The 25,129-nt window shown below is 35.8% G+C and overlaps 2 protein-coding genes across 4 annotated transcripts in view; one reads left to right on the plus strand and one right to left on the minus strand.

Annotated features, from left to right (window-relative positions):
- The window catches only part of tex10 (testis expressed 10), a 33,780-nt gene extending 20,906 nt beyond the window's left edge, over positions 1–12,874 (plus strand). For both annotated transcript variants that reach the window (XM_056475681.1, XM_056475682.1), the window contains exons 12-16: positions 1,392–1,525; positions 9,099–9,179; positions 9,254–9,423; positions 10,889–11,099; positions 12,656–12,874. In XM_056475681.1, coding sequence (XP_056331656.1) covers positions 1,392–1,525; positions 9,099–9,179; positions 9,254–9,423; positions 10,889–11,099; positions 12,656–12,766 — 707 coding nt within the window. In that variant the 3' untranslated portion in view covers positions 12,767–12,874. The remainder of the gene's footprint in view (positions 1–1,391; positions 1,526–9,098; positions 9,180–9,253; positions 9,424–10,888; positions 11,100–12,655) is intronic.
- A 314-nt stretch (positions 12,875–13,188) lies between these two features.
- Positions 13,189–25,129, minus strand: part of invs (inversin) — a 52,624-nt gene continuing 40,683 nt past the window's right edge. The window contains exons 13-17 of one of the 2 annotated variants that reach the window (XM_056475991.1): positions 24,840–25,063; positions 22,341–22,986; positions 19,476–19,678; positions 16,229–16,339; positions 13,189–13,753 (exon numbers count right to left, since the gene is read on the minus strand). In XM_056475991.1, coding sequence (XP_056331966.1) covers positions 13,635–13,753; positions 16,229–16,339; positions 19,476–19,678; positions 22,341–22,986; positions 24,840–25,063 — 1,303 coding nt within the window. In that variant the 3' untranslated portion in view covers positions 13,189–13,634. The remainder of the gene's footprint in view (positions 13,754–16,228; positions 16,340–19,475; positions 19,679–22,340; positions 22,987–24,839; positions 25,064–25,129) is intronic. The other variant, XM_056475990.1, reaches the window with a different exon arrangement.

Here is a 25,129-nt window from a genome sequence, read left to right on the forward strand (position 1 = left end):
GCGAAAACCTGTAAAGACTGATTGATATAGGCCCACACGGAATCTGCGTGTGCAGAAATATGCAGGTTTCTGGCGAATTTTATTTTTTTTTTGCTCATCATTGTGTATTTATTCACTTGTGTGAATGTGTGTAAATTCATATTCGTAGTTTTTAAATTATTTTCATTAATATTATTGACAAATTTGAAAATGTTCATATGATTTGTTTACAGTACAGTTTGTAAAGTAATATTTTCTTTCTTTTAGTAGATCGGTTATATGAGAGACCTGCTTTGTTTACCAAATAAGTGGATCTAATTGGATTTGCATTGTAAACATTAAATAAAAGTTTAAAATGTATTTGTTTTTTTTTAAGTTTTGGTCCTACTTCATATTAAGTGTCCTTAACTACTATGTACTTGCATCAAAAAATAAATACAATGTACTTACTGTGTTCTTAATGTATTTGAGAACACTTGTGATGCTCTTGAGTTGGGATGGGGTAGGATTATGGACAGGTTTGGTGGTATGGGTAGGATTAAGGGTGGGTTAAAGTGTAAGGGTTGGTCAACAGTGTATTTACAAATGTAGATGTAATTACACACAGGTATTTAATCAAGCATAAGTACACAGTAAATACATGTATTTACACAAGTACATTGTGACGAATTATTAATTTCTGTGTAAGTACATATTAGTTATGGACACTTAATATAAAGTGGGACCCACATTTTTAGTTTTGATACTCCAAAAATCATTATGCATAAATCTGCAGCTTTTTTACAAAATTCTGCGCAGAAATAACAAAAAATATCTGCAGATTCTGTCTGGCCTTAGATATGAGCAGGGGAGGATTTAACCAATAAGCGAGGTAAGCAGCCGCTTAGTGCCCCAGAAAATCAATATCTAGAAGTATAAGTTATACCTATAAACTATATATAACATCATTTTCTATCTTTTTTTGTATGGTGAGAGTTAAACAAATACAATTTTAACGTAAATATGGTTTAGTATAAAATCAAAAATAATATTATTTTAATAATGTGTTGTGTAATAATAATAATAATAATAATAATAATAATAATAATAATAATAAATAACAAAATAAAATATCCATCATGGAGCAGTCCAGCAGTCAAATTTCTAAAAAAAGTATGTATTATTTTTAGCTACGAATCATTTAAAATTTAGAGATTCCATTCATTTAAATGTAGAAAAGAAGCTTGAGTGATATAACAAACAGCAATATAAATAACAATTAAATAAAAGTAGAAAGGGTGCATTTCAGGATTTGGGCCATAAGGCTAAAATTGCTTTGGGCCCCAAAATCACTAAATCGCCCCTGGATATGAGTGCTGACTATATGCTTGAGGATGTTGATAAAGCAGTGTTCTCATGATCCTGTGCTTCAGGTTTCTCATCTGACATGTTGCGGGCTCTGCAAGACAAGGATGAAGACGAGCTGTTGGCCGCCTCCACGCTCTCGCCCCTCAGTGTGTACACCACCAGCCTGGATCAGTTCCTGCATCACTGGGACGTGGTGGAGGTGAGTCTCTCTCTCTCTCTCTCTCTCTCTCTCTCTTTAATCTCTGTTTGCAGTCGATCCAGCTATTTGTGCTCTGTCAGTTTTTGTGCTGTCAATCACTGGTGTAAGTTTCTGATCCTGTTGTCAGTCGTTGTGTCCCCTCTAAACATCTTTCTCTCTTCTCTGTTGCTCATTTGGCTGCTAAATCCCATAAAAATACTCAGCTGAAGTTGAAAGTACACATCTTTAAATGTAAAACTGCTATTTTCTAATCTCAGTCAAGACTACTATTTTAAGCATTTTCTTGAAATAGTTTTGGTGACAATTAATTGGATGTTTTTTTGCATGTAAAAATGAAAAACAAAAGTTCTATTCACTAAAGAAAACCAGTATTTTTTGTTTTCTAATTCAGAAACATCATATTATTTATAAAATCATTTTATAATTGTTATAGAAGTGCTTTTAGACGAATACTCAGACTTTCAAAGAGTGAGATTAAGGCTGGAGATTTTAATAATATATATCATAACCACGAATTGAATAAGCTAAATTGGCCGTAGTATATGTGTGTGAGTGCAAGAGTGTATGGGTGTTTCCCAGTATTGGGTTGCGGCTGGGAGGGCCTCCGATGCGTAAAACATATGCTGTATAAGTTGGCGGTTCGTTCCGCTGTGGCGACCCCTGATTAATAAAGGGACCAAGCCAAAAAGAAAATGAATGTATGAATGAAAATCATTACCACATAGTAAAATGCCAACCATAATAGATTTTTTTTGTGTGTGTACCATGATATATACATAAGTGTGCATGGCACAACTCATGCACAGAGACTGGGGGATACACTGGGAGTTTGTTAAAAGTGTGTTTATATATTTATATTTATATGTACATTTTTAAGATTATTCCCTGTTTTGCAGATGATATTTATTGTATACCTGAGGAAAGTTGGTATACATTTATTTATTTATTTATTTATTTATTTATTTATTTATTTATTTATTTATGTATTTATGAATGTATTCATGCATGTATGCATTTATTTTAAAACTTTCTTTATTGTTTTTTAAACATTCAAACACAATGACTTACAAATTCCGACCTACAAACATTTACGCAACAATTGACAATAAAAGATACCAAAAACAAACAATATATAGGTAAAATAATAATAGATAAATACAATAAATCAATAATAATAAATAAGAGAGGAAAATACAAAAACAGAAAAAACCTATAACCTAAAATAAACTAGAAACAGAATACTGACCCTCACTTTTAATCTAAATTAGTCTGAATCTCTTCAGTTTCAATTTCCTGCAGAATTTATGTCTTTAAAGTAATCTATGAAAGGTTGCCAGATTTGATAGAATTTGTCTTGTTTCTTTTTTAGGCAGAGTCTGATTTCCTTCAATTCCAAATGTTTCATTACATCCCTCATTAGATGTATATATGTAGGAGCAGCTTTCTGTTTCCAGTTGAGTAATTTTAACCTTCGTGCTAGTAGACTGACAAATGGAACTATATTTTGCCCTGTCCTGTTGTTAGCTACTTTTGGAGTTATTTGAATAATAATACAGTTTGTCCACACAACGGTGAAATGTGACAAAGTGGAATTAATTCGCTATTATGCAAGGGTAATCCACGTTTATAGTTAATTTACTATATCAAGCTCCAAACAAAAGGAACAAACTAGTGAAGTAAGGTGAAGTCCTTTTCATTTCTGTAGAATTTATTTATGATATAAAGCTCTATTAGTTAGTTTTTTTTCATAATAACTAGGCTACCTATTTAAATATTGTGAAATAGATCATTACTGTGAAATAAAATTACTCGTACCATGAAATAGAATTTTGTTCATATCGCCTGCCTGTATTTTAAAGGGTTAGTTCACACAAAAGTGAAAATTATCGCATGATTTACTTGCGCTCAGGCATCGTAGATAAATATGACTTTCTTCTTTCAGACTGATCTAATCTGAGAACTTTATTCTCCCCCATTTTCCGTGTGTTGCACATTTTATTATGGATGAATGCGCTTTTGTTTTGGACTCTTGTATTGGACTGTTGAAGAGAAAAACTGAAAACCGGTTACACATTGACAAGAAATGATTATGTAATTATAATTATGTATTCAAAATTGCGTTATGTTTTTGGATGCACATTTACTTGTGTGCAAAAAAAAGTATTAAGTTTTTACATTTAATTTTTATGACTGATTTCTGAAAATGCCACTTCAAGGTTCCCGTATAAGAAACAGGAAGCAGTGTTTAGTGATGTCCGGAGTTGTGTGATTATCAACTTCCACCGAGTATCAGACATCCACTTGAATCAGCGCAGGGCCACTCGGGTTGTAATTCCAGGCACAAGTGCATGTGTTTTTCTTTTTTTTTAGTATCCCCTGAAGTCTCAAGGCCAGTTGCTCGAGCGGGCGAAGGTTTATCGTATCGCACTGGTGTAGGTGTCTCCATATTTCAATAAGAGCTGGTTATCAGAGCGCTCCTGGCTAAAGCAAATGCTAATGCCAGCCAGCGGACACCATCACCACCTGACATTTTACACGGAAATTAAAACCCAACAAAACCACACCCTCAGGCCAGGCTCTGACTCTCACTTTACTGCACACACACACTGCTAATTCCTCTATGCAATTTTCTCTGGACTTTCATTTTTTGTGTCCAAGTCAATCAGACAGTAAAGGTGGCGAGGGACGGTTGGCATCTCTGTTGATACGCTAATGAGGAGTGACGGCGGAGATGATGCCAGCAGGTGAAGCTGATGGAGAATAATGGGCCTTAATGAGGAAAAGAGCCCGATTCTCTCATCACATACACAAGCGCAGGACACGCTGTCTCAATCACTTCATACCTGCTTAATTAAAAATTTTAGTTAACAATGAGAAATCACCTCGCAATAACACATTTAGATAGAAACTTTTGGTACGAGTTAATTGCTCTTTCAACCTTTTTGAAATAACTGAGGTGTTAATGATATTTTAAAAGTACTGGATACCTCTGACAAATGGTCAAAATAACAGCTCTTTACAGTTGTTGTGATCGAAAGTCAGAGGTTATTCCTCTTTTTTCGTAACATTTCTGAAGTTAAATCATTGGTATTGTGTTGTATAAAAATGAATATGAAATCATAAGAAAAAAAATATTCAACAACGTACTGTAAATATTCCTCAGAGATTTTGGTCTATAGTGACATGACAGCATCATGCAGTTCCTGCAGATTTGTCGGCTGCACATCCATGATGCGATTGTCCTGTTCCACCACATCTCAATCTATAGGATTGGGATCTGGTGACGTTGGAGGCCTTTTGAGTACAGTGAACTCATTGTCATGTTCAAGAAACCAGTCTGAGATTATTTGCGCTTTATAACATGGCGTGTTATCCTACTGGAAGTAGCCATCAGAAGATGGGTACACTGTGGTCATAAAGGGATGGACATGGTCAGCAACAATACTCGGGTAGGCTGTGGCCTTGCCATGATGCTCAATTGGTACTAACGGGCCTAAAGTGTGCCAAGAAAATATCCCCCACAGCATTACACCACCACCAGCCTGAACGGTTGATAAAAGGCAGGATGGATCCATGGTTCATGTTGACACCAAATTCTGACCCTACCATTTGAATGTGGCAGTAGAAATCAAGACTCATCAGACCAGGCAACGTTTTTTCAAATGTTCTATTGTCCAATTTTGGTGAGCCTGTGCGAATTATAGTCTCAGTTTCCTGTTCTTAGCTGACAGGAGTGGCACCCGGTGTGGTCTTCTGCTGCTGTAGCCCATCCGCTTCAAGGTTGGACGTGTTGTGCGTTCAGAGATGCTCATCTGCATACCTCGGTTGGAACAGCTTCCAGCTTATCTTTATACTCTTCTTTGTCTTAGTTCTGGGAATTAGAGCTACGCTCTTCCAAGTGTTTTCTTTTTAATACCCCGTGTTTGTACAGAGTGGGAAAAACTGCATTTACGTATTGTGCACCTTGGGCATGGAATAATTTGCAAAAAGATTTGAAACTTAATACAACTGTATCTTTCTGTAAATTTAAAGGCATTATTAAGAGAGTGGTATTGGAAGCATGTAATTGTTTATGTTGAGAGGACTGATGAAATGTTGTTATGTGGTGTTTATGTATTTTCAAATTTACTGTATGGCTGTTACCTTGGCCAGGTCTTTCTTGTAAAAGAGATTTAAAATCTCAACTTTCTGATTAAATACTGATAAAATAAAAAAATTGCCAGGGGTATGAATAATTTAGGGCTTGATATATTTTTGAGCTTGATGTATAATACATGACTATATAATTTGAATATATAGAATGACTATATAATATGACTATATATATATATATATATATATATATATATATATATATATATATATATATATATATATATATATATACACATACACACACACACACACACGTATATACACATACTTATCTATAGATATATATATATATATATATATATATATATATATATATATATATATATATATATATATATATATATATATATATATATATATATATATATATATAAAATTTCATCAGCCGTTTACAGAATCAATTAATTATTGTATTTTACAAAAACTCAATTTTAATTTTAACATCTATGTGTATTTGTTGTTAATTAAACACACATACAGATTTTTAAAGGGTAGAGTTTCGTGCTGTTTTTTATTTTATTTGTAGAAATAAGAATTTTTTATGAAGCAAATCACTGTTATCATATTATAATGATTTTTGATGCATAATATGACAGACAACTGGAGCTGCTTACAATTCATTTGTTTCGACTAAGATTTTGTAAAATATGAACAAAGCATGGATTTTAAATGGTAATATTTCAAATATTTTTTTACCGTATTTATGAAAAATAAAGGCAGGCTTTGAACATAAAATACTTTCTTTTTTAATCAGTAGAATTATCTTATGTTTTAAATGCCATGTTTGCAAAACCAGGAATATGTTAAACAGGTTTTTCGCAGCACTTTATTTTCTTTCTGAATATATGTTGCTAAAACGTAAAAATGTGCTAAAAGTATACTTCAATTCTACTGGGATTTCACATCATACTCTTAAAGAAAATTCTCACCCTTTCTCAGATATATAGCATGACAATTAGCATCAAATTAAGTTTGGTGTGTGTGTGTGTGGCTGCTGGGGGTCCATTCCTTTATTGGCAATCAGGCGTCTGTAATGTGCAGCATGTGTAATGTGTTCTTAACGCTGTTAGTCTGATTAATGTCTGATAATAACCTGCTCTGAATGACATTCCGCTCCGCCTTCATCTGCTTAATCCAATCTGCCCTAATGCTATTAGCACTATTAGATTCCTCACACTCTTATTTATTGTTTGTGCTCATAAAATATCAGTTCAGAGTGGCAGTGTGTTGCTAATCTGTCCCATGTCAACTCGCATTATGACAGAGTACAACCCTTTGAGCCCGTCACTGTAGGTGTGTGCGGGTTCTTTTTTTCTCTGTGGACCTCTCTTTTGTCTGGGGATTTATTTTTGTCTGACCTAAACCATGTCTGTATGTGTGTGTGAATGTGTCAGATGTTAAGATGTTGTGATGTATAATTCAGTGGTTCTTTGTAGACTGAGACCGAAAGCTGAAAGACTGGTCACATTTTTTTCTATCTCAGAAATAACTCCGATCGGACTTCCTTTTTATTTATTTTTTTAATTAAAGGGCACCAATGAAATGAAAATCCACTTTTGTAAGCTCTTTGGACAGAAGAGTATAGGTATAGTGTGTCCACAGTCATATTGGAGTCACATTTTGAGGCCAACGGCAACGTGATGCAGAAGTGCGGTTTCCCCGCCCACCAAATTGATTGATGGCCATATATGGTAACGCGTATAATCATATCAACAAGACAGGAGGTGTGTAAAGCAACTGCGATTAAAGGATCTGTTCAGATCTCTGGGATCATCTGCACCTCAACAATGAGTTTTACAAGTTTTAAATGTTTTTAAAACAGTGCATGTTTGTAATAAATACAGTAAAATTCCTACAAAATTCATCACCACAGCCGCATGTCATTACAATTATTAAAAACGACATTTTAATCCCAGTTTGTGGACTTAAATTAGGTTTATTGTGAAAAAGCTAAACATGTGCGCATGTGTGTGTGTGTGTGTGTGTGTTTGTGTGTGACTCATCGCTGCAGAAAGGCTCGAATTAACTCCTCATCAAATATATCAAATAACAGTTGGGAAAGTTTTTGTAGTAGCAAGGGAGATCTGCTTCATTCTTGTCTGTCACTGTGCTGTTTATCTACGTGAATGCTACACACATCAGAGAAATAATGTTATATATTATTGTAAGAAAATTTAAAAAATTCATACGAATTAGCTGCTAAATTAGAAAGAATTGCCATGAGAATGTGGTAAATGGGGGCGGCTCTGTGGTTAGCACTGTCACCTCACACCAAGAAGGTCACTGGTTCAAGTCACGGCTGTACCAGTCGACATTTCTGCGTGGAGTTTGCATGTTCTTCCCGTATTAGCATGGGTTTCTCCCGGGTGCTCTGGTTTCGCCCACAGTCCAAAGACATGCACTATAGATGAATTGAATGAACTAAATTGTTTGTAGTGAATGAGTGTGTGTGTGGGTGTTTCCCAATACTGTGTTGCGGCCGGAAGGGCATCTGCTGCATAACACGTATGCTGGAATAGTTGGCAGTTCATTCCACTGTGGCAACCTCTAAAATAGAGACCAAGTTGAAGAAAGATGAATGAATGAATTGTTTTAAATAAATCCAGCAGTCTTTAGCGCTACAGTACTTACAAACCACTTTACCTTTTGTTTAGAGCTCTGGGTGTCGGTTTGAAGCAAGATTTTATGGAAAACTGCCTTTGTGGAAAACCGTAACTGCTGTCTGTGTGTGGAGACTTAATGTTAGTTCACCCAAAATGAAAATTTCCTTGCCATTTATTCACACTCGAGCGGTTCTAAATTTACGAAGGTTTTCCTTCTGTTGAACAAAATACTATTGAAGTCAAAGGCTGTTTTTTTTTTCTGAACATTCTTCAGTTTCTCCTCCTTTGTGTTCAACAGAAGAAAGAAACTCAAGTAGGTTTGAAACGAGTAGTGGGTGAGTAAATGATGACAGAATGTTCATTGTTTGAGTGAACTGTCTCTTTAACACAGGTAATCATTCATTAATCAGTCATTCATTTTCTTTTTGGTTTAGTCCCTTTATTAATCAGGGGTCGCCACAGCAGAATGAACCACCTATTTCTCCAGCATATGTTTTACGCAGCGTATGCCCTTCTAGCCCCAACCCAATACTGGGTCAACAGCCACACACTCATTCAAACACATACACTACGGACAATTTAGCTTACCCAATTCACCTGTACCGCATGTCTTTGGACTTGTGGGGGGAACCGGAGCACCTGGAGGAAACCCACGCGAACACGGGGAGAACATGCAAACTCCACACAGAAATGCCAACTGACCCAGCCGAGTCTCAAACCAGCGACCTTCTTGCTGTGAGGCGACAGCACTACCCACTGCGCCACCACAGTGAATCAGTTTTTGAAGATTAATACACTTTGTTTGTTTTATTCAGGTGGTCTGTCACTGTCTGGACACTCTAGGCTCTCGAGCGCAGTGTTTCGATGTGATCCAGAATGCCATCATTAATAATCTGGTGAGTGTGTTTCTTGAGTGTATGTGTGCGTGTTTTAGATAATGTTTGCTGTGACACTCTGGCTGTTTCTACAGGCTGGACTCGTGGTGGTGCCAGACTGTGTGTGTGTGGCTCTTCTGAGGTGTGTTCCTCGCTTATTGGATGTCAACTTCCTGCCCAGCGACACACTCCTCCACTTCCTGTCTGACTGTTGTCTGAGCATGCTCAGTCTGTTGCTACAGCTGGAGCAGAGCGCCCGCAAGAGGTCAATATTTGCATACTGTAACACTTATACACACAATGACTGCTTGATGATCCAGCAAGAGAAGTTGTAAACAGTTCTGGGGGAAGTCCATTAGTGCATTAACATAAAGAAAGGATCAACGCATTTGAAAAGAAGGGTACTTATTTTGGTAATCCTATAACGTCTGTATCACCAATCAATGATTTTTAATAACCTCAGCAATAAGTAGGGATGCACCAATCCCAGTGTTCGGTCAATACTTGGTTAAAATACTCATACTTGTATTGTACATGAAATGCCGATACCACGCACCGATACCAATCAACAGTGTTTCACTATGTGTAAATGATTGCTGTCCTTATTATTATAATATTATTAATGACCTCCAGAGCGTCTGGAGGGTGTCAAGAGCATCTGTTCTCCGCGTCTCATGGCTTTAAACGCCCCCACGCATTCATTGTGTGTCAGCATTGTCTTCTGAGGCGCAAGTACGGTTATTAAATAAAGAAAAGATTGACGGAGCTTCTTCTACCACAGTAAATTCTGTTTTTACTGTTGATATTTGGTGCCCGTTTAGTCAGGAAGTGATGATTTTGTTCTCTTTGACTCGTTGGATGGAAGTGCTGCTTTATTCGCACATCTTTTAGGCGTTATTCCAGTTTTGCACATAAATTTCATTAATATATTTGGAGGAAGACATGGCTACTGCCTACATTTCAGTCACACAAAGAACAAAGTCACGTACGAGAATGGCTTGTCCTTTTTTAATAAATAATTACCTTAAATTCACTGACCTTCAACAGGGACATGTACTGTAACTAGATTATTGGGATTATTATTATTATTATTCTTTCTAAAAACTATTGTTTAGTTCTGCTTACATTCATAAATGTCATATCAACCTCCATCACTTGATCAATAAAAAAGGCAGACACACACACACACACACAAGTGCACATTTAAATCTATTAAAACTGATCAACGTGTGTAAAAGTGTGAACGTGTGTAAAAAGTTTATAAACGTCACACATGACATTACATATTTTATTATACTTAAATATTTAAATACTTTAAATGTAAAATTACGTATTAACTTGAGCAGCTGTTTTCCCATGCTAACTCTCTCTGTTTCACTACTGCAGTGGTGTTGCTTTTTTAAATATATGCTCATATTTGCTATAACTCTGCACGAGCACATTAAGTTCAGCTGGAGACAGAAACGGTGATCTCTTTTTTTAAGATGTTGCCAGTGACTCGTAATATCTGCGCTCCATTGATAATGCCTTTTTTTAGTTACGGTGTGCGCGCTTAACTCTAAATTGGTCTACTCGAAGTTAAGTGACCTAACTCAGATCCGCTATTCTCAAACCGAAAACTAGAGTTTTTAATCTCTTGGTAAATCAACTCAGAGTTCAAGTTTAAACTCTGAGTTGGTTAATCCTCCTTATTGAAACAGGCCCCAGATGTCTCTGTGTGTGTGTTTCAGGGATGCCGTGTGGGAGGCGTGTTTCGCCGCGTTAAGCTCAGTCCCGAGGCTCCTGCGACTCGTCCTGCAGTCTTTCCGTGTGTGTGACCTGTGTGACGACGAGCTGCCCGTGTTGGCACAGATCCTCTCCTTACTTCTACAACACACTCAACTACGCAACCACATGATGGCCAATGCCAGTTTCCTACAGCACATCATACAGGACTTAACGGTACATGCACACACACAGCCACTGACTGTTTTTTAAAGCTGCAGTATGTAGGAGTTACACCTTGTGGTTGGCATAGGTATTGCAGTCCAAATTCAAAATGTTGGAGAGGGTTTTGATAACCTCTCTGATGACAACTCGACACAGGTTGCCAGATTGACAACACCAATAGGAGTGAGCATGCCTGACAACTGAGCCTTACAATTCATGCTGCTCAGCTAATGTTTACGTTTGTGATGTTTATATTGTTTACTAATTTGGATTTTCATAATTTTGAATCTGCGTCTTATTTTGGAGGTTGCTATTTCAACCGCATAGGTTGAGGCAGGCTTCATGACTGGAATGAAATATGCAGTGTTTTTGCCAAGGCAACGTGGGGTCCTGAAATACAAGTGGTTTAAACTAGCAGTGGGCAGAGTTAAACAGACCAAAAAAAGACAGACATTGCGACACAGAATGCACATTTTAGTATTGCTTTAAATAAACAGGTATGTTTACTTAGCATGATTCTTAAAAATCTGCTAGCGCGTGGAATTTTCTTGCTTTAGAAGAGTCAAAAACTTAGAGGTGCCTTGAAAAGTGCACCTTTGATGAGTGATGTATTTTCAACTGAAACATGAAGGCAGGGTGGGGCATTTGTGTTGCTCCTCCCCTTTTTAAATTAGCCAATATTATGTGTTTGTGTTTAGTGCAAATGCTGCAGTGTTTTATTTGACATTATTGCTGAACATGACGTCAGTTATTCCATAATTCATATTAGCTTAGATGACAAACTGCATTCTAATGCTTATGTGTGACCCTGGACCAGTCAGTCAAGTGTCAATTTAGTTAAAATTGAGATTTAAACATCATATTATTGATTAAATAAGCTTTTCATTGATGGATGGTTTGTTAGGACAATATTTGGCCAAGATACAACTATTTTTTAAAAATCTGGTTGCAAACCAGATGCGGCACGTTTTGGTGTGTCCAGTCTTTAAATAGTTGTCTATACTTTACTAAGCAACTCAAGAAGACGCTGAATGGTGGCGATGGTTTGCATACCCTCATAGAAAGAAGTGTCTGCAGCACGTCTGGTGTGCGCCCCCCTTAATTTCCAAAAAATCTAAATACTGAGGAAATCACTCTTAAATTTATCCAAATGAAGTGCTTAGAAATGCATATTACTAATCAAAAATTGTGTTTTGGGATATTTACAGTAGGAAATTTTACAAAATTTTCATGGAACATGATCTTTATATAGTATAGTAGAAAAAATCCATCATTTTGACCCATAGAATGTATTTTTGGCTATTGCTAAAAAGCTAAAGCTAAACATTTTTGGTCCGGAGTAATATATCTTCTTAAAACATGTAGTTTAGTCTTTTACTAATAACGTTTGGAACACACTAACTTATAGACAACAATGGCAAAAAGATTTTTAACACCCACAAAACTTTTCAGGGGCTTGAATATTTGTTACAAGCTTTTTACTTATTTGCAATCAAACGATTAGTTCTATCATTGAAATTCTTGCATATAGCCCCTTTACTATCGAATCCAATGTTGTGTTTTTGCAGCATTTCTGTGGTGGGGAGAGCCGTGAGCAGTGGCTGACTGACCTCCTCTACTGCTACAGTGTGACGATGTCTACTCATCGGGCAAACATGGGCATAAGGGACATCTATTAGCCGCTATCCACCATCACGGTATTCAGAGCTTTTCAGCCTTTCTTCTCCTTTCTTTTCCAGTCCGGTCATTTTGTACAAAATGAAGAAAATAAACTTGTGATAATCAAATGACTGGATGTTTTTCTTTCTTTCTTCAGTTTAAAATGTATGATTGATTCAAACTTAGATCTTTTTCAGTTTGCCACTGTTTCTGCTGGTATATCCAGGTTTCCATCCTAATGTGAATCCAATGTTTTCAAAGTTTGCAAAATAAAAAAAATCCCAAATGGGAATTACACACGTTTCCATCAAGTTGTTAGAGTGGCTGATAGTAGTATTGGTAACCTAGTAACCAACTACCTGCAACAACGGCAGCAGAATCCTTCCCTTTTCACTCATAAACTGAGGTATTTTCATTTTTACAAAATATATTTAAAAATAACACATTAATATAATACAAAGAATACACTGGTTTATAGATCCAGATAAAACAATAATAACTTCTCAGTAAAAAAGACAACAATGGAGTACAAGAATATAACAGACATCTGACATCATTAGCAACAGGCTGAAAATAGGAGTATGTTTCAGAGCGCCGTCTTTTACTGTCCACATGAGCACTCAGTGGTCTCCCATGCAGGTGGTCTTGTTACGTAAGGCGTATGTCACCCTTACGACAGGTATATGACCTGTTGTCGACAGAATGAAAGGTTATCTAATACATTTGTTGTGTTTGTGGTTTTAACCTCTAACCTCTGCAATAATCGAGGTGATGCTGCAGATTTGACATGTAAACGCAGACGATACTGTACCTCACGCTTTAGTGTAAAAGTGCAGATTATTCCAGGTTCAGTTCCTGCAGAAATACACACACGGTGTCCATTTTGTGTCATTTTTTTGTTCGGTTCGGGCCGCTTTGACTGGCAGCACTGGATGGCCGTAGATGGTAAGAGTATTGCTTGGCCTGACTGACAGAATCCACCAGATTCACACACTCCACGGCGCTCACTGTGAAGAAAACAACACGAGTATATTTAAATATGTGGTTTACAGGGACTCCATAGGTGTAATGATTTTTATACATGTCAAACGTGTATATTCTGTCCTCTAAACCTAATCCTCCAGCTAAACATAACCAATAGAAGCAACTTGAATTTCAAATAGCACTGTTTAGTATGAGTTTGAAGCCCTTTGGGTTCCAGGGACACATGATGAAGTGTCCTCATAAACCATATTTATGCACATTTAAAACATTCATTTGTCTTAATAAACATGTATTGAAGCACACAAAATTATTCAGAGGTTTGAAATAATTTAAAGTTCACCAAGGCATATTTTCATCTATTTGTGCTGTTTTTAATGTTGTGATTCACTTAATAGCCGCAGATTGGTTTCGTTCATGGTTTATAACAAAATTAATACATTAAAAAAAAAGTCGCTGTGTGGGAAAAATATTTCTTGAACCAGTGTGGCTGAAAAGTGGACATGCACTAATAGAGTTTACATGCTGATTTGCATCTCAGTTGTTATCAATTAACATTATTACATGGCTCTCTGGAATACTTGATTCTGATTGGTCAATCATGACATCCGATGGTCTGTCATTCCCAGATGACCGCTGAAACTCAGGCGCATTTAGTTACTTGGAATGATCTTGAAATTAAATACTGTGTATTCATATTTATGTGCTTATTTTTCACAATATTTATCTGCTTTTTTTTCCAAGCTGATATTCTTGACTGTTTTGCACCACCTTGGCACTGAATAATAAAAATAGTAGGTTAGTGTAGGCTGCAGTCAGCCATTTTTGCTTTTGTTCATTCATTCATTCATTCATTCATTTATTTTCCTTTCGGCTTAGTCCCTTAATTATTCAGGGGTCATCACAGCGGAAAGAACTGCCAACTTATCCAGCATAAATTTGGCATTAAAGCAACGGATGCCCTTCCAGCTGCAACCCATCACTGGGAAACACCCATACACTCTCATTTACACACATGCACTACGGTCAACTTAGTTTACCCAATTCACCTATAGCCTATGTCTTTGGACTGGGGGAAACCAGAGCATCTGGAAGAAACCCACACGAACACGGGGAGAACATGCAAACTCCACACAGATATGCCAACTGACCCAGCCGTGGCTCAAACCAGCGACTTTCTTGCTATGAGGCGACAGCGCTACCCACTGTGCCACTATTTTTAATTAAAGAGTTGATAAACTATTCCAGCTCAAACCAATGTTTCTGCTGCTTAATATTTTTTTGTGTAGTCCTTGTTTATCAGAATTAGAAATCTTTAAAAAACAGCATTTATTTAAAGCAGAATACTTTTGTTACCTTATTATAATTCTTAAATTGTATTAAATTAATATTAAATATTATAAAATAATATATAATAAAAAATATCTATATTATTTTATCTTGCACCAAACTCATCAATGGTCATTTATTAGGGTTTGCAAAAAAATATTAAGCAGCACATCTTTTCTCAAAAAGATGTAAGAGAATAATTTCTGAAAGATCACATGACATTAAAAACTGAAGTGAAATCTTTACCTTAAATAGATTAAATGACATTGATAAAATACAATAAGTTGAAAACAGTTAAATGTTATTGCATTTTTTTTCAATACTATCATTGATTCATTCATTTTTTTTGGCTTAGTCCCTTTATTGATCAGGGGTCGCCACAGCGGAATGAACCACCAACTTATTCAGCATATGTACCCATACACACTCATTCACTATGGACAATTTAACTTACCCAACACACCTATACCGTATGTCTTTGGACTCTGGGGGAAACCAGAGCAAACTCCACACAGAAATGCCAACTGACCCAGCCAAGGCTAGAACCAGCGACCTTCTTGCTGTGAGGCAACAGTGCTACCCACTGTGCCACCCAATACTATAATTTTAATGTATTTTTCATTAAACAATAAAGCACTATATTCTCTCTTTCTCTCTCTGTAATTAAGTTGTTGAATTGCCTCTTCAATTGCCAATTGTACCATTACTTTTGGTCCCTTAACAAGTGGGAGGCACATATGCAAACTGTTGTAATTCCTACACCGTTGACCCGATTTTGATGCAAATGCCCTCCAATTAAAGCTGACAGTCATTCATTTCATTTCAAATCCATGGGGTGGGTGTATAGAGCCAAAAACATAAGAATTGTGTCGATGTCCCAATATTTATGGACCTGAGTGTATATACAAACTTTGCGGGACTTTTAGATTATGAAGGTTTGAGTAACATTGTTATTGCTTTCGCCGATAAAGGGCTAACAATGTTTCTTCCAAACTTAAGATTTCAATAAAAGTTGGTCAGAATAGCATGATTACAATCAGCCAAACAACTATGAATTTAAAAAATCCTGTGAATTATCAAGTGATCTCTTAATTTTTCTTCATAGCTGTATAATTTTTACAAACATACTACACCAAAGAACCCGACCAGTGACTATGAACTCAATTACTCACGCTGTTTGTGTGCTCTGAGTGACAGATCCAGCAGTACTTGGCTCTGACTCTGGCTCTGTGTTTTGAGAGCTGCCGCCCGTAGAGAGATCCCTCTTTTGGATGGGGCAGCACCTAGACCAAATAAAACAGCAGGTGTTTATTGCTTTAAACGTGGCCACATGCACATTTCCTACTTTATTGAATCAATACGTCACAACTGATACTGGAGCAGTTCATTCTGATTCAGACAGTTGGGGCTCAAACGTGCAGGTATGCGTGTGTGTGTATGTTTGAGATGGGACGGGGCGAGGGAGGTCTGCGAGAGGAGACAGCTCGACATTCCCTCTGACAGCAATGAACTTTTCAAAGCGTTCTGACTGTCAGAGAGGAGCGGCGAGGGGAACAAGTGTCCGTGTGTGTATGTGGACGCGCTCAGCCATCATCACCTGTTCATGTCTGCTGAAGGTCAGTTGCGTTAACTGGGTCGAAACTCCACCTTATCAAGTGATATGAAAGGAGGGAGCTGGAACGTCACAGAAAAACATAACACCCCTCTGTAATGATCTTATTAGCGATGCTTGGCCTACTTTAAAGTGAAAGTTACCTGACAGATTGTGTTGCAGACACGAGTTATAAATCAAATCATGCCGTAGTTTAGGTATCTGTTACTTTTTGACTAAAAAAATAAGGTAATACATGTTTTGGATTAGTAACTCGTAAATTGTGTAGATAATATACAATTGAAGTCGAAATTATTAGCCCTCCTATGATTTATTTTCTTTTTCAAATATTTCACAAATGATATTTAACAGAGCCAGGAAATTTTCACAGTATGTCCTATAATATTTTTTCTTCTGGAGAAATCTTAGTTGTTTTATTTCGGCTAGAATAAAAGCAGTTTTGATTTAAAAAAAAAAAAAAACATTTTAAGGTCAATATTATTAGCCCCCAATATATATTTTTAGATTGTCTACAGAACAAGCCAGCGTTATACAATGACTTGCCTAATTACCCTAAGTTGCCTAATTAACCTAGTTAAGCCTTTAAATAGCAATTTAACAGGGTTTCTGCAGGTTTCATCAAGTTAAATTTAAGACTTTAAGACATTTTTAAGACCATTATGAATGAAATTTTAGACTTGACCAGAGCTAAACAATAAGGATTTTTTTCCCAATATCCCAGTTGGAAAAGATTTTCACTTGCCCTATAAAAAATGACTATACTTGAATACATTTAATAATACAATATTAATAGTAATAATAATAATAATGAATAATGGGCAGCACGGTGGCGCAGTGGGTAGCACAATCACGTTACAGTAAGAAGATCACTGGTTCAAGCTCCGGCTGGGTCAGTTGGTTTCTGTGTGAAGTTTGCATGTTCTCCCCATGTTCACGTGGGTTTCCCCCACAGTCCAAAAACATGCGGTACAGGTGAATTGAGTAAGCTAAAACGGCCGTAGTATATGTGAGTGTGTGGGTGTTTCCCAGTGTTGGGTTGTGACTGGAAGGCCATCCGATGCATAAAACATGTGCTGGACAAGTTGGTGGTTCATTCTGCTGTGGTAATAATAATAATAATAGTAATTGAATCATAAAAAATACAGATCAGGAAAATAATTCAAATATCACAGCAAATAAAGTTGAAAAATAAAGTTTTAAATGAAAACTCATTCGTTTTATTGAGATGGACTGTTGGTGATTGTATGGGTTTTGGCCAAATTGGGCAGCAATACATGAACAAAGGAAAATTAATCCTTGTTTTAAAAAGATTTAAGACCTACAACACAATATTTGAGTAGATTGAAAACTTTTGAAGGTCTAAATTTTAGTTTTTGAGATTTAAGACATTTTAAGACCCCGCGGATACCCTGTTTAAGCTGAATACTAGTATCTTAAAAAAATCTAGCAAAATATTATTTACTATCATCATTGCAAAGAGAAAAGAAATCAGTTATTAGAAATTAGTTTTTTAAAATATTATGATTAGAAATGTGTTTAACAGAACAAAAATCTTTGTTCCGTTATACAGGGGGGCTAATTATTTAGGAGAGCTAATAATTCTGACTTTAACTGTATATTGAACATTTAAAAGTTGAATTCTTTGAGTTCAAGGCTAAAATTTCATGATCAAAAATACAGTAAAACACATGAAAAACTAAAACACTTTGAAAAATAAACATGATCTTTCAGAAATTATAATATTATCAATACTGAAAACAGTTCAATGCTGCATCATTTTATTGAAACCATGATGCTAAAATAGTTTTTTTTAATAATGCTTCATGAAATGTAAAAAAAAAAGTACTTTTCTGCACAATGGCCATTATTTACATTTGGTTTTAAAGTGCATGTTTTTGAAAATGTTACTGTTATCGTTTCTATGCAAACAACACAAATGTGAATTTATGAAAATTGTGGTGTCATGCCGTATTATTAGTTTAGTCTATAGGAATGCGTGAGTACTTGACAAAGAAAACAACGTCTATGTGTCCATACATGTTTTTTTACTTTAATTGTTTTTACAAAGTGAAATTGGCAACTACTGGCCTGGTGTACATTTAGACAGCATTTCATATATTTGTGTGAACGGGCAACATTATCATATGTATGTCAATCTTTTTTTTTTTGCAAGACATTTTTAAGTACATTGCTGCAATGCAATAGTAATATCAGTCTTTTCGAATGAATCTCTTAAAATGAATGATCCAATGTTAAAGTGATGTCACTTTTTTTACAGTATGAATTGAATCTTTTGTTTTTAAACTATGATAAGAAGTTGGAAAATGAAGCTTATGTTATCAATCCTTTGACTATATTCACCAAGTTTCATATCTACCATGGTAAATTTAGTCAGAAGCCTCTTTTTTCAGTTATGTACACCCCTAGCATTGTTGTGTATATATCATTCATGCGTTAATTAAAAAAAAATAAGAATAATTCAGCGACAAATACATCTTTAACAGTTCATTGTTGCCACCTACTGGCTGAATTGAGATCAACTTTTAGCAACTCTTTTTAATCATAAAAAACAAAACGTTTTTTAGCCCACCCTTTAGTCTATTTATTTACTTGTGTAAATGTATATATTTTGTATTCATTTTTTTATACATTATTTCAGTAATATTATTAACTAATATCCATATGTTTATATATTTTATTTATAATAGAGTTTGTAAAGGAACATTTTCTGTCTTTTAATAATAAAAACCTTACATGAATAATACAACATTGATACTAATTTGACATTCCTGAGAAAGATCACTTACCATAGATATTCTGCAGCACGGAGCACTTTTTCCCTGCGCTCCTGGTAGGAGGAGCCTGAATGTCAGATGGCTTACGGTGGGTGTGGTCATGTAAGACAGGCCACTCCCACAACAGCTGAATCAACAGGGCTGTGACTTCAGCAGACTCCACCCCTTTCAACGGCCTGCACAATACCTTGCGAATACGACCCCGAACACAGGACCTAAATGGGCAAACAACATGTTCACAAGCGCATACACACAGGCAAATTCTGTAACGGCATATTATAGATATAATATCAAACGAGCAGACCACATTACTGTTCATAAAAGGACTTCAAGAATGTGCTCTGAACCCCATTATTATAGCAAAGTCATTAAAGAAATGCATTCGTAGACCTCCATTACACACACACACACACACACACACACACACACACACACACACACGCACGCACACACACACACACACACACACACACACACACACACACATAATAAATAAGGGGCCTGTTTTGGTGACCTCCCCTTGGAGGTGTTGATGTGCTGGTGGGCACAAAGCCATGCCACAACTCAAACCAGCAACATGTGGGCAACATATGAGCAGGCGCTGAGGGAGTCTTGCTTTTTCTGTGCTGATTTGGAGGGGAAAATGGAGCAAAAACTTTGTGAATGATGAGCAATTGGATTTAATTTATTGTTGATTTGTTCACAAGGAACTTTGAAATGAAATTTTGTCATTTAAAATAAATGAGGCCTTGGAAAGATTTGAGAGACCAAGTAGACACAGCAGCTATGTATCGTTTATATGCACCAAATAATTGGTTTGTGTAAAGAATGATTTATTATGAATAAAAATAAAGTCACAAAGCTAATATTTGAAGTGAAGTATTCTGCTTTTACTATGATAACCACACCACAGAGCCAATGACTTGTTTAAAAATAAGGTACTGTTCTTGAAACTAGGGATGCACCGAAATAAAACAATTCTGGGCCCAATTATTATTATTAAAATTATTTTTGTAATAATTATTATTTTGTGAGACTTTTTCAAATTTAACTCAATAAAAGAAGTTTTTTTGTGTGTTTAAGACCTTCATTAAGAGGGTCTTTAACATTTTTTTCTACAAAACATGGAAACCTTTGTTGAATTACATTGATACTATTGATCTTGAAGCAGAGGAATAAAGACTTTTTTATTTATTTTTTATATTTACGGTGTTATTTCATAACTACATTTTTTATCATAAGTTCTTGGTTGTGAAAAAGCAGAACAGCGTGTTATTTATTTTGGTGTGTACAGTTGAAGTCAGAATTATTAGCCCCTCTGAATTATTAGCCCCCCTGTTTATTTTTTTCCCCAATTTCGGTTTCAGCACATTTCTAAACATAATAGTTTTAATAACTCATTTTTAATAACTGATTTATTTTATCTTTGCCATGATGACAGTAAATAATATTTGACTAGATATTTTTCAAGACAGTTCTATACAGATTAAAGTGACATTTAAAGTCTTAACTAGGTTAATCAGGGGTAACAAGGCAGGATAGAGCAATTAGGCAAATTATTGTATAATGACTGTTTGTTCTGTAGACAATCGGTAAAAATTGCTTAAAGGGGCTAATAATTTTGACCTTAAAATGGATTTAAAAAAATTAAAAACTGCTTTTATTCTTGCTGAAATAAAGCAAATAAGACTTTCTCCAGAAGAAAAAATATTATCGGACATACTGTGAACATTTCCTTGCTCTGTTAAACAACATTTGGGAAAAGAAAGAAATAAAAATCAAAGGGGGGCTAATAATTCTGACTTCAACTGTATATGATCTTGTATCTGCACAACATGTTAATAAATAACATGTTAATAATAACTGATTTATTTTATCTTTGCCATGATGACAGTGAATAACATTTTACTAGATATTCAGTTTTTATATTAATTTCAGTAATATTATTAACTAATGTCAAAACGTTTATATTTTATTTATTCATTCATTCATTCAATCCTTTTTGGCTTAGTCTCTTTATTAATCTGGGGTTGCCACAGCAGAATGAACTGCCAACTTCTCCAGCATATGTTTTACACAGCGGATGCCCTTCAACCCATCACTGGGGAACTTTTTTAGTAGATACTGTATATTATATGAGAGACTTGATTAGATAACCAAACAAGCGGATCTGATTACATTTGCATTGTAAAGTTTAAATAAAAGTTGAACCATGTTGTAAGATTTCGGTTAGTACACGTACAAAATCATTCTGCATAAATCCACAGATTTTTTTGTTTGTTTTTTCAAAATTCTGTGCAGAAATTTAAAAAATTGTCCACAGATTCTGTCTGGCTCTGATTATCGGTCATCAGTATATCAGGTTATCAGACAAAATTATTCTGAATTCATTCATGCATTTTCCTGCGACTTAGTCTCTGATTTATCAGAGGTCACCACAGTGGAATGAACCACCAACTTTTCTGGCATATGTTTTACGCAGCGGATCCCCTTCCGGCTGCAATGCAGCTCTCTCATTCACACACACTCATACACTACGACCAATTTTAGTTTGTCCAATTCACTTATAGCACATTTCTTTGTAGTTTGGAGGAAATCCACGCAAACACTGGGAGTACATGCAAACTCCACACAGAAATGCCAACTGACCCAGCTGGGACTCGAACCAGTGACCTTCTTGCTGTGAGGCAATTGTGCTAACCACTGAGCAGAATTCTTCCTGATGAAATAGTAAACATTTCTAATGTAGCCTAGACTAATTTCCAGCGTCAACTCTCCAACACAGTTTAAATGTCATCACACAAAAGTATATGATTATACAAAACTCTTGAAGCTTTTCAGAATGAAGTACTTCTTGTAGTAAAGAGACATCAATACCTTCTCCATGCTCTCTGTATCACAACAGCAGCCTGGCTTTTACTACAGATGCCGTCTCTCCTCTTTTCCTTCTCTTTCTCCGCTTGTTTTTTTCTCGTCCTGCCCGTCAATCTCTCATTGTCTCTCTCAATCCCTGTACCTTTCTGTTTCTCTCTAACAGTCTGTTTATCTCCCTCAGTCCTTGATCTTTTATCCTTTTCTCTGTGCGTCTCCCTTTCTGGCCGTTTCTCTTTTTGCCGTGTGACAGAAGTGATGTTGGAAGGCTGGCTTCCTGTAGGTTTGTGTTCTGATACGGGCTTGCTTCCTTTGGACATTGTCTGCGTCTCATTGTGTTGTGGTGTGTCCTGTGATGCATTTTTGTGGGCACCTGTAGTACTGGGTCTCGGTTTAGGGGTTGGGGTGGTCTCCATGTGGCCTGGTGCTACATGGGTCCCTGTGTGGACGGGTTTGGCACTGCCTGGTCGACTGGAGCCAGCGGGGGATGGGCGCTCATTTGCAGATCCACAATTCAATGATATGCCTGTATCTGGACCAAGTGTTTCTCTCACACGCACATCCTCTATGGTGACTGGACACTTCTTGGTGCTCATTGGGGTCACTGGAGGGAGAGAAGCGTCTGCTGTTTCAGGTTCTCTCGTTCTGCGCTCTGATGGAAACAAAAGAATTAGAGGTTATGGAAGTGTATTAACAATAGATGGTGTAACAGTAATATACAGCAGGGGAAATAAGTATTGAACATGTTATGTTTTTTCCTGGGAATAATATTTCTAAAGGAGCTGTTGACATGGAATTGAACTAGATTTTGGTAAAAACCCAAACAATACAAACAAAAAAGTACTTTGTCCTTGTGTTATTTAACTAATTTTTCAGATTTTGCTTTGTTTTGTTTTACTGACCTACTGAAACGTATTTAATACTGTATATAAAAGGCTTTTTTTAGTGATAGCAGCTTAAAGACGCCTCTCATATGGAGAATGGTCACATCAGGTGTGACTTTATTCACAGACTTTAACAGAGTGTAAAAATCTTGACGGTTCCGAGGGTCTCGTCTATCAAATCTGTTTTGTATTTTCTAGTGGATACAAAAATCTAAATTTTGTATTTTCTAGTGGTTTTAAGTCAGGTGATTGGCTGGGCCATTCTCCAGCTTGATTTTCTTTCTCTGAAAGCATTTGAGAGTCTCCTTGGCTGTTTTTTGGATCATTGTCTTGCTGAAATGTCCACCCTGGTTTCATCTTCATCATCAGTAATGCAGATGTTGGACTGAAGCAGCTAATATTCATTTACAATGAGGAAGGGCAGAGGGTTGCTGAATAACTACTGAGAGATTTCAGCTGCTGTCTGGGCTTTCGCTGCCTTTCTACACCTCCTTTTCTTCATGTGTTCAATACTACAATTCCCAATGTTCAATTCCATACAATACCATGCATCATTTCATTTTATTACGCATAACTTAATTTGTAAACTAATTAGATTTGTTTTCTTTGATTATAAGGATTTCTTTGGTTTTTATAAACATCCGGGGAAAATTTCAAGTCAACAGCACCTTTAGAAATATGTTTTCTGAGAGAAATGGTGACAGGTTAACTACTTATTTTCCCCACTGTAAGCTATTATTTAAATGCATCAGTATTGTGTTGCTAATTTCCTATAGTTCTACATTTACATAACCTTTGTTGTCATCTATTATGTTTTCGAACCTTTTCAAGCCAGGCAGTTTAAGAAGAGCGCACAGGGGTTTGTGAAATGTTAATAAAATGCAAAAAACAAAAGAAAAAAGAAAAGAAAAAGACAATTATTTTAAATTGTGAAATAATAAATATTATTTAAAAAATATATATAAAATAAAAAATGATATAAAATGTCATACCTTGCAAAATAGCATGTAAGATTTTTTAATACTTTTTAAGTGCCTTAAATTTCTCTACATGGATTTATCAACTTTTAATACTTTTTAAGACCCCGCAGACACCCTGATTAATTATTAAAGTAATTGCTATAATTATTTATACTAATACATAATATATAATACCTAAATCTAACAATGTAATAAAGCCATACTATAGTTAGCGGAAAACACAATGCAATATAATATGAATAAAACACTATTCAACTAATATTTTACACACATTTGCTATACATATTTTTTAAAGTATAAACTGGGTCTATATACATTAGACAAAATTATACAATATAAAGCTGCTTTTTTAATAACCTAACTTTTTTTTTTTTACAATAGTCTCTCTAAGCACTTTAGTCTATAGTATTTAGTCTATAGAAAAATAAAGATAATATTCATAAGCGACATTAAACATTTTTGGTTTGTCAGTTATCAGCCATAACATGAAAATAATCATCAGCTTATTCACATGATCCTTAGTTTTCGTTTTAATTGAAATAATTTTGTAATATAAATTAAATTATAAATCATCTACTCAAAGTCTAACAGAACTGAAGTAAATTATTTATTTTTATTTCTTTAGGTTTATTTGAACTCACCAGCTCTACTAGGTTTCTCTCTCCTGCTCAGACTATTAAGAGCACTGGAGGACTTTTTGTGTTTGTGTCCTTTTGTCACCACTGAATCTTTAACCCTCTGCTCCGCTTCATCCAGTGACAGCTTTTCCACCCCGACTGCAGCCAATAAGATGCGCTGCTTCTGACCTGCCTTAGCCAACGAGAGCTGCTGCTCCGCCTCACGCCTGCGTTCCTCTTCCCTCTTCCTGGAGAAACAGAAAACACACACAACATGCATTCATTTAGCTGACACAGACTTTCATCTTGTTGAT

The sequence above is a fragment of the Danio aesculapii genome, chromosome 16 (assembly GCF_903798145.1).
Source record: "Danio aesculapii chromosome 16, fDanAes4.1, whole genome shotgun sequence".
Taxonomy (NCBI): domain Eukaryota; kingdom Metazoa; phylum Chordata; class Actinopteri; order Cypriniformes; family Danionidae; genus Danio; species Danio aesculapii.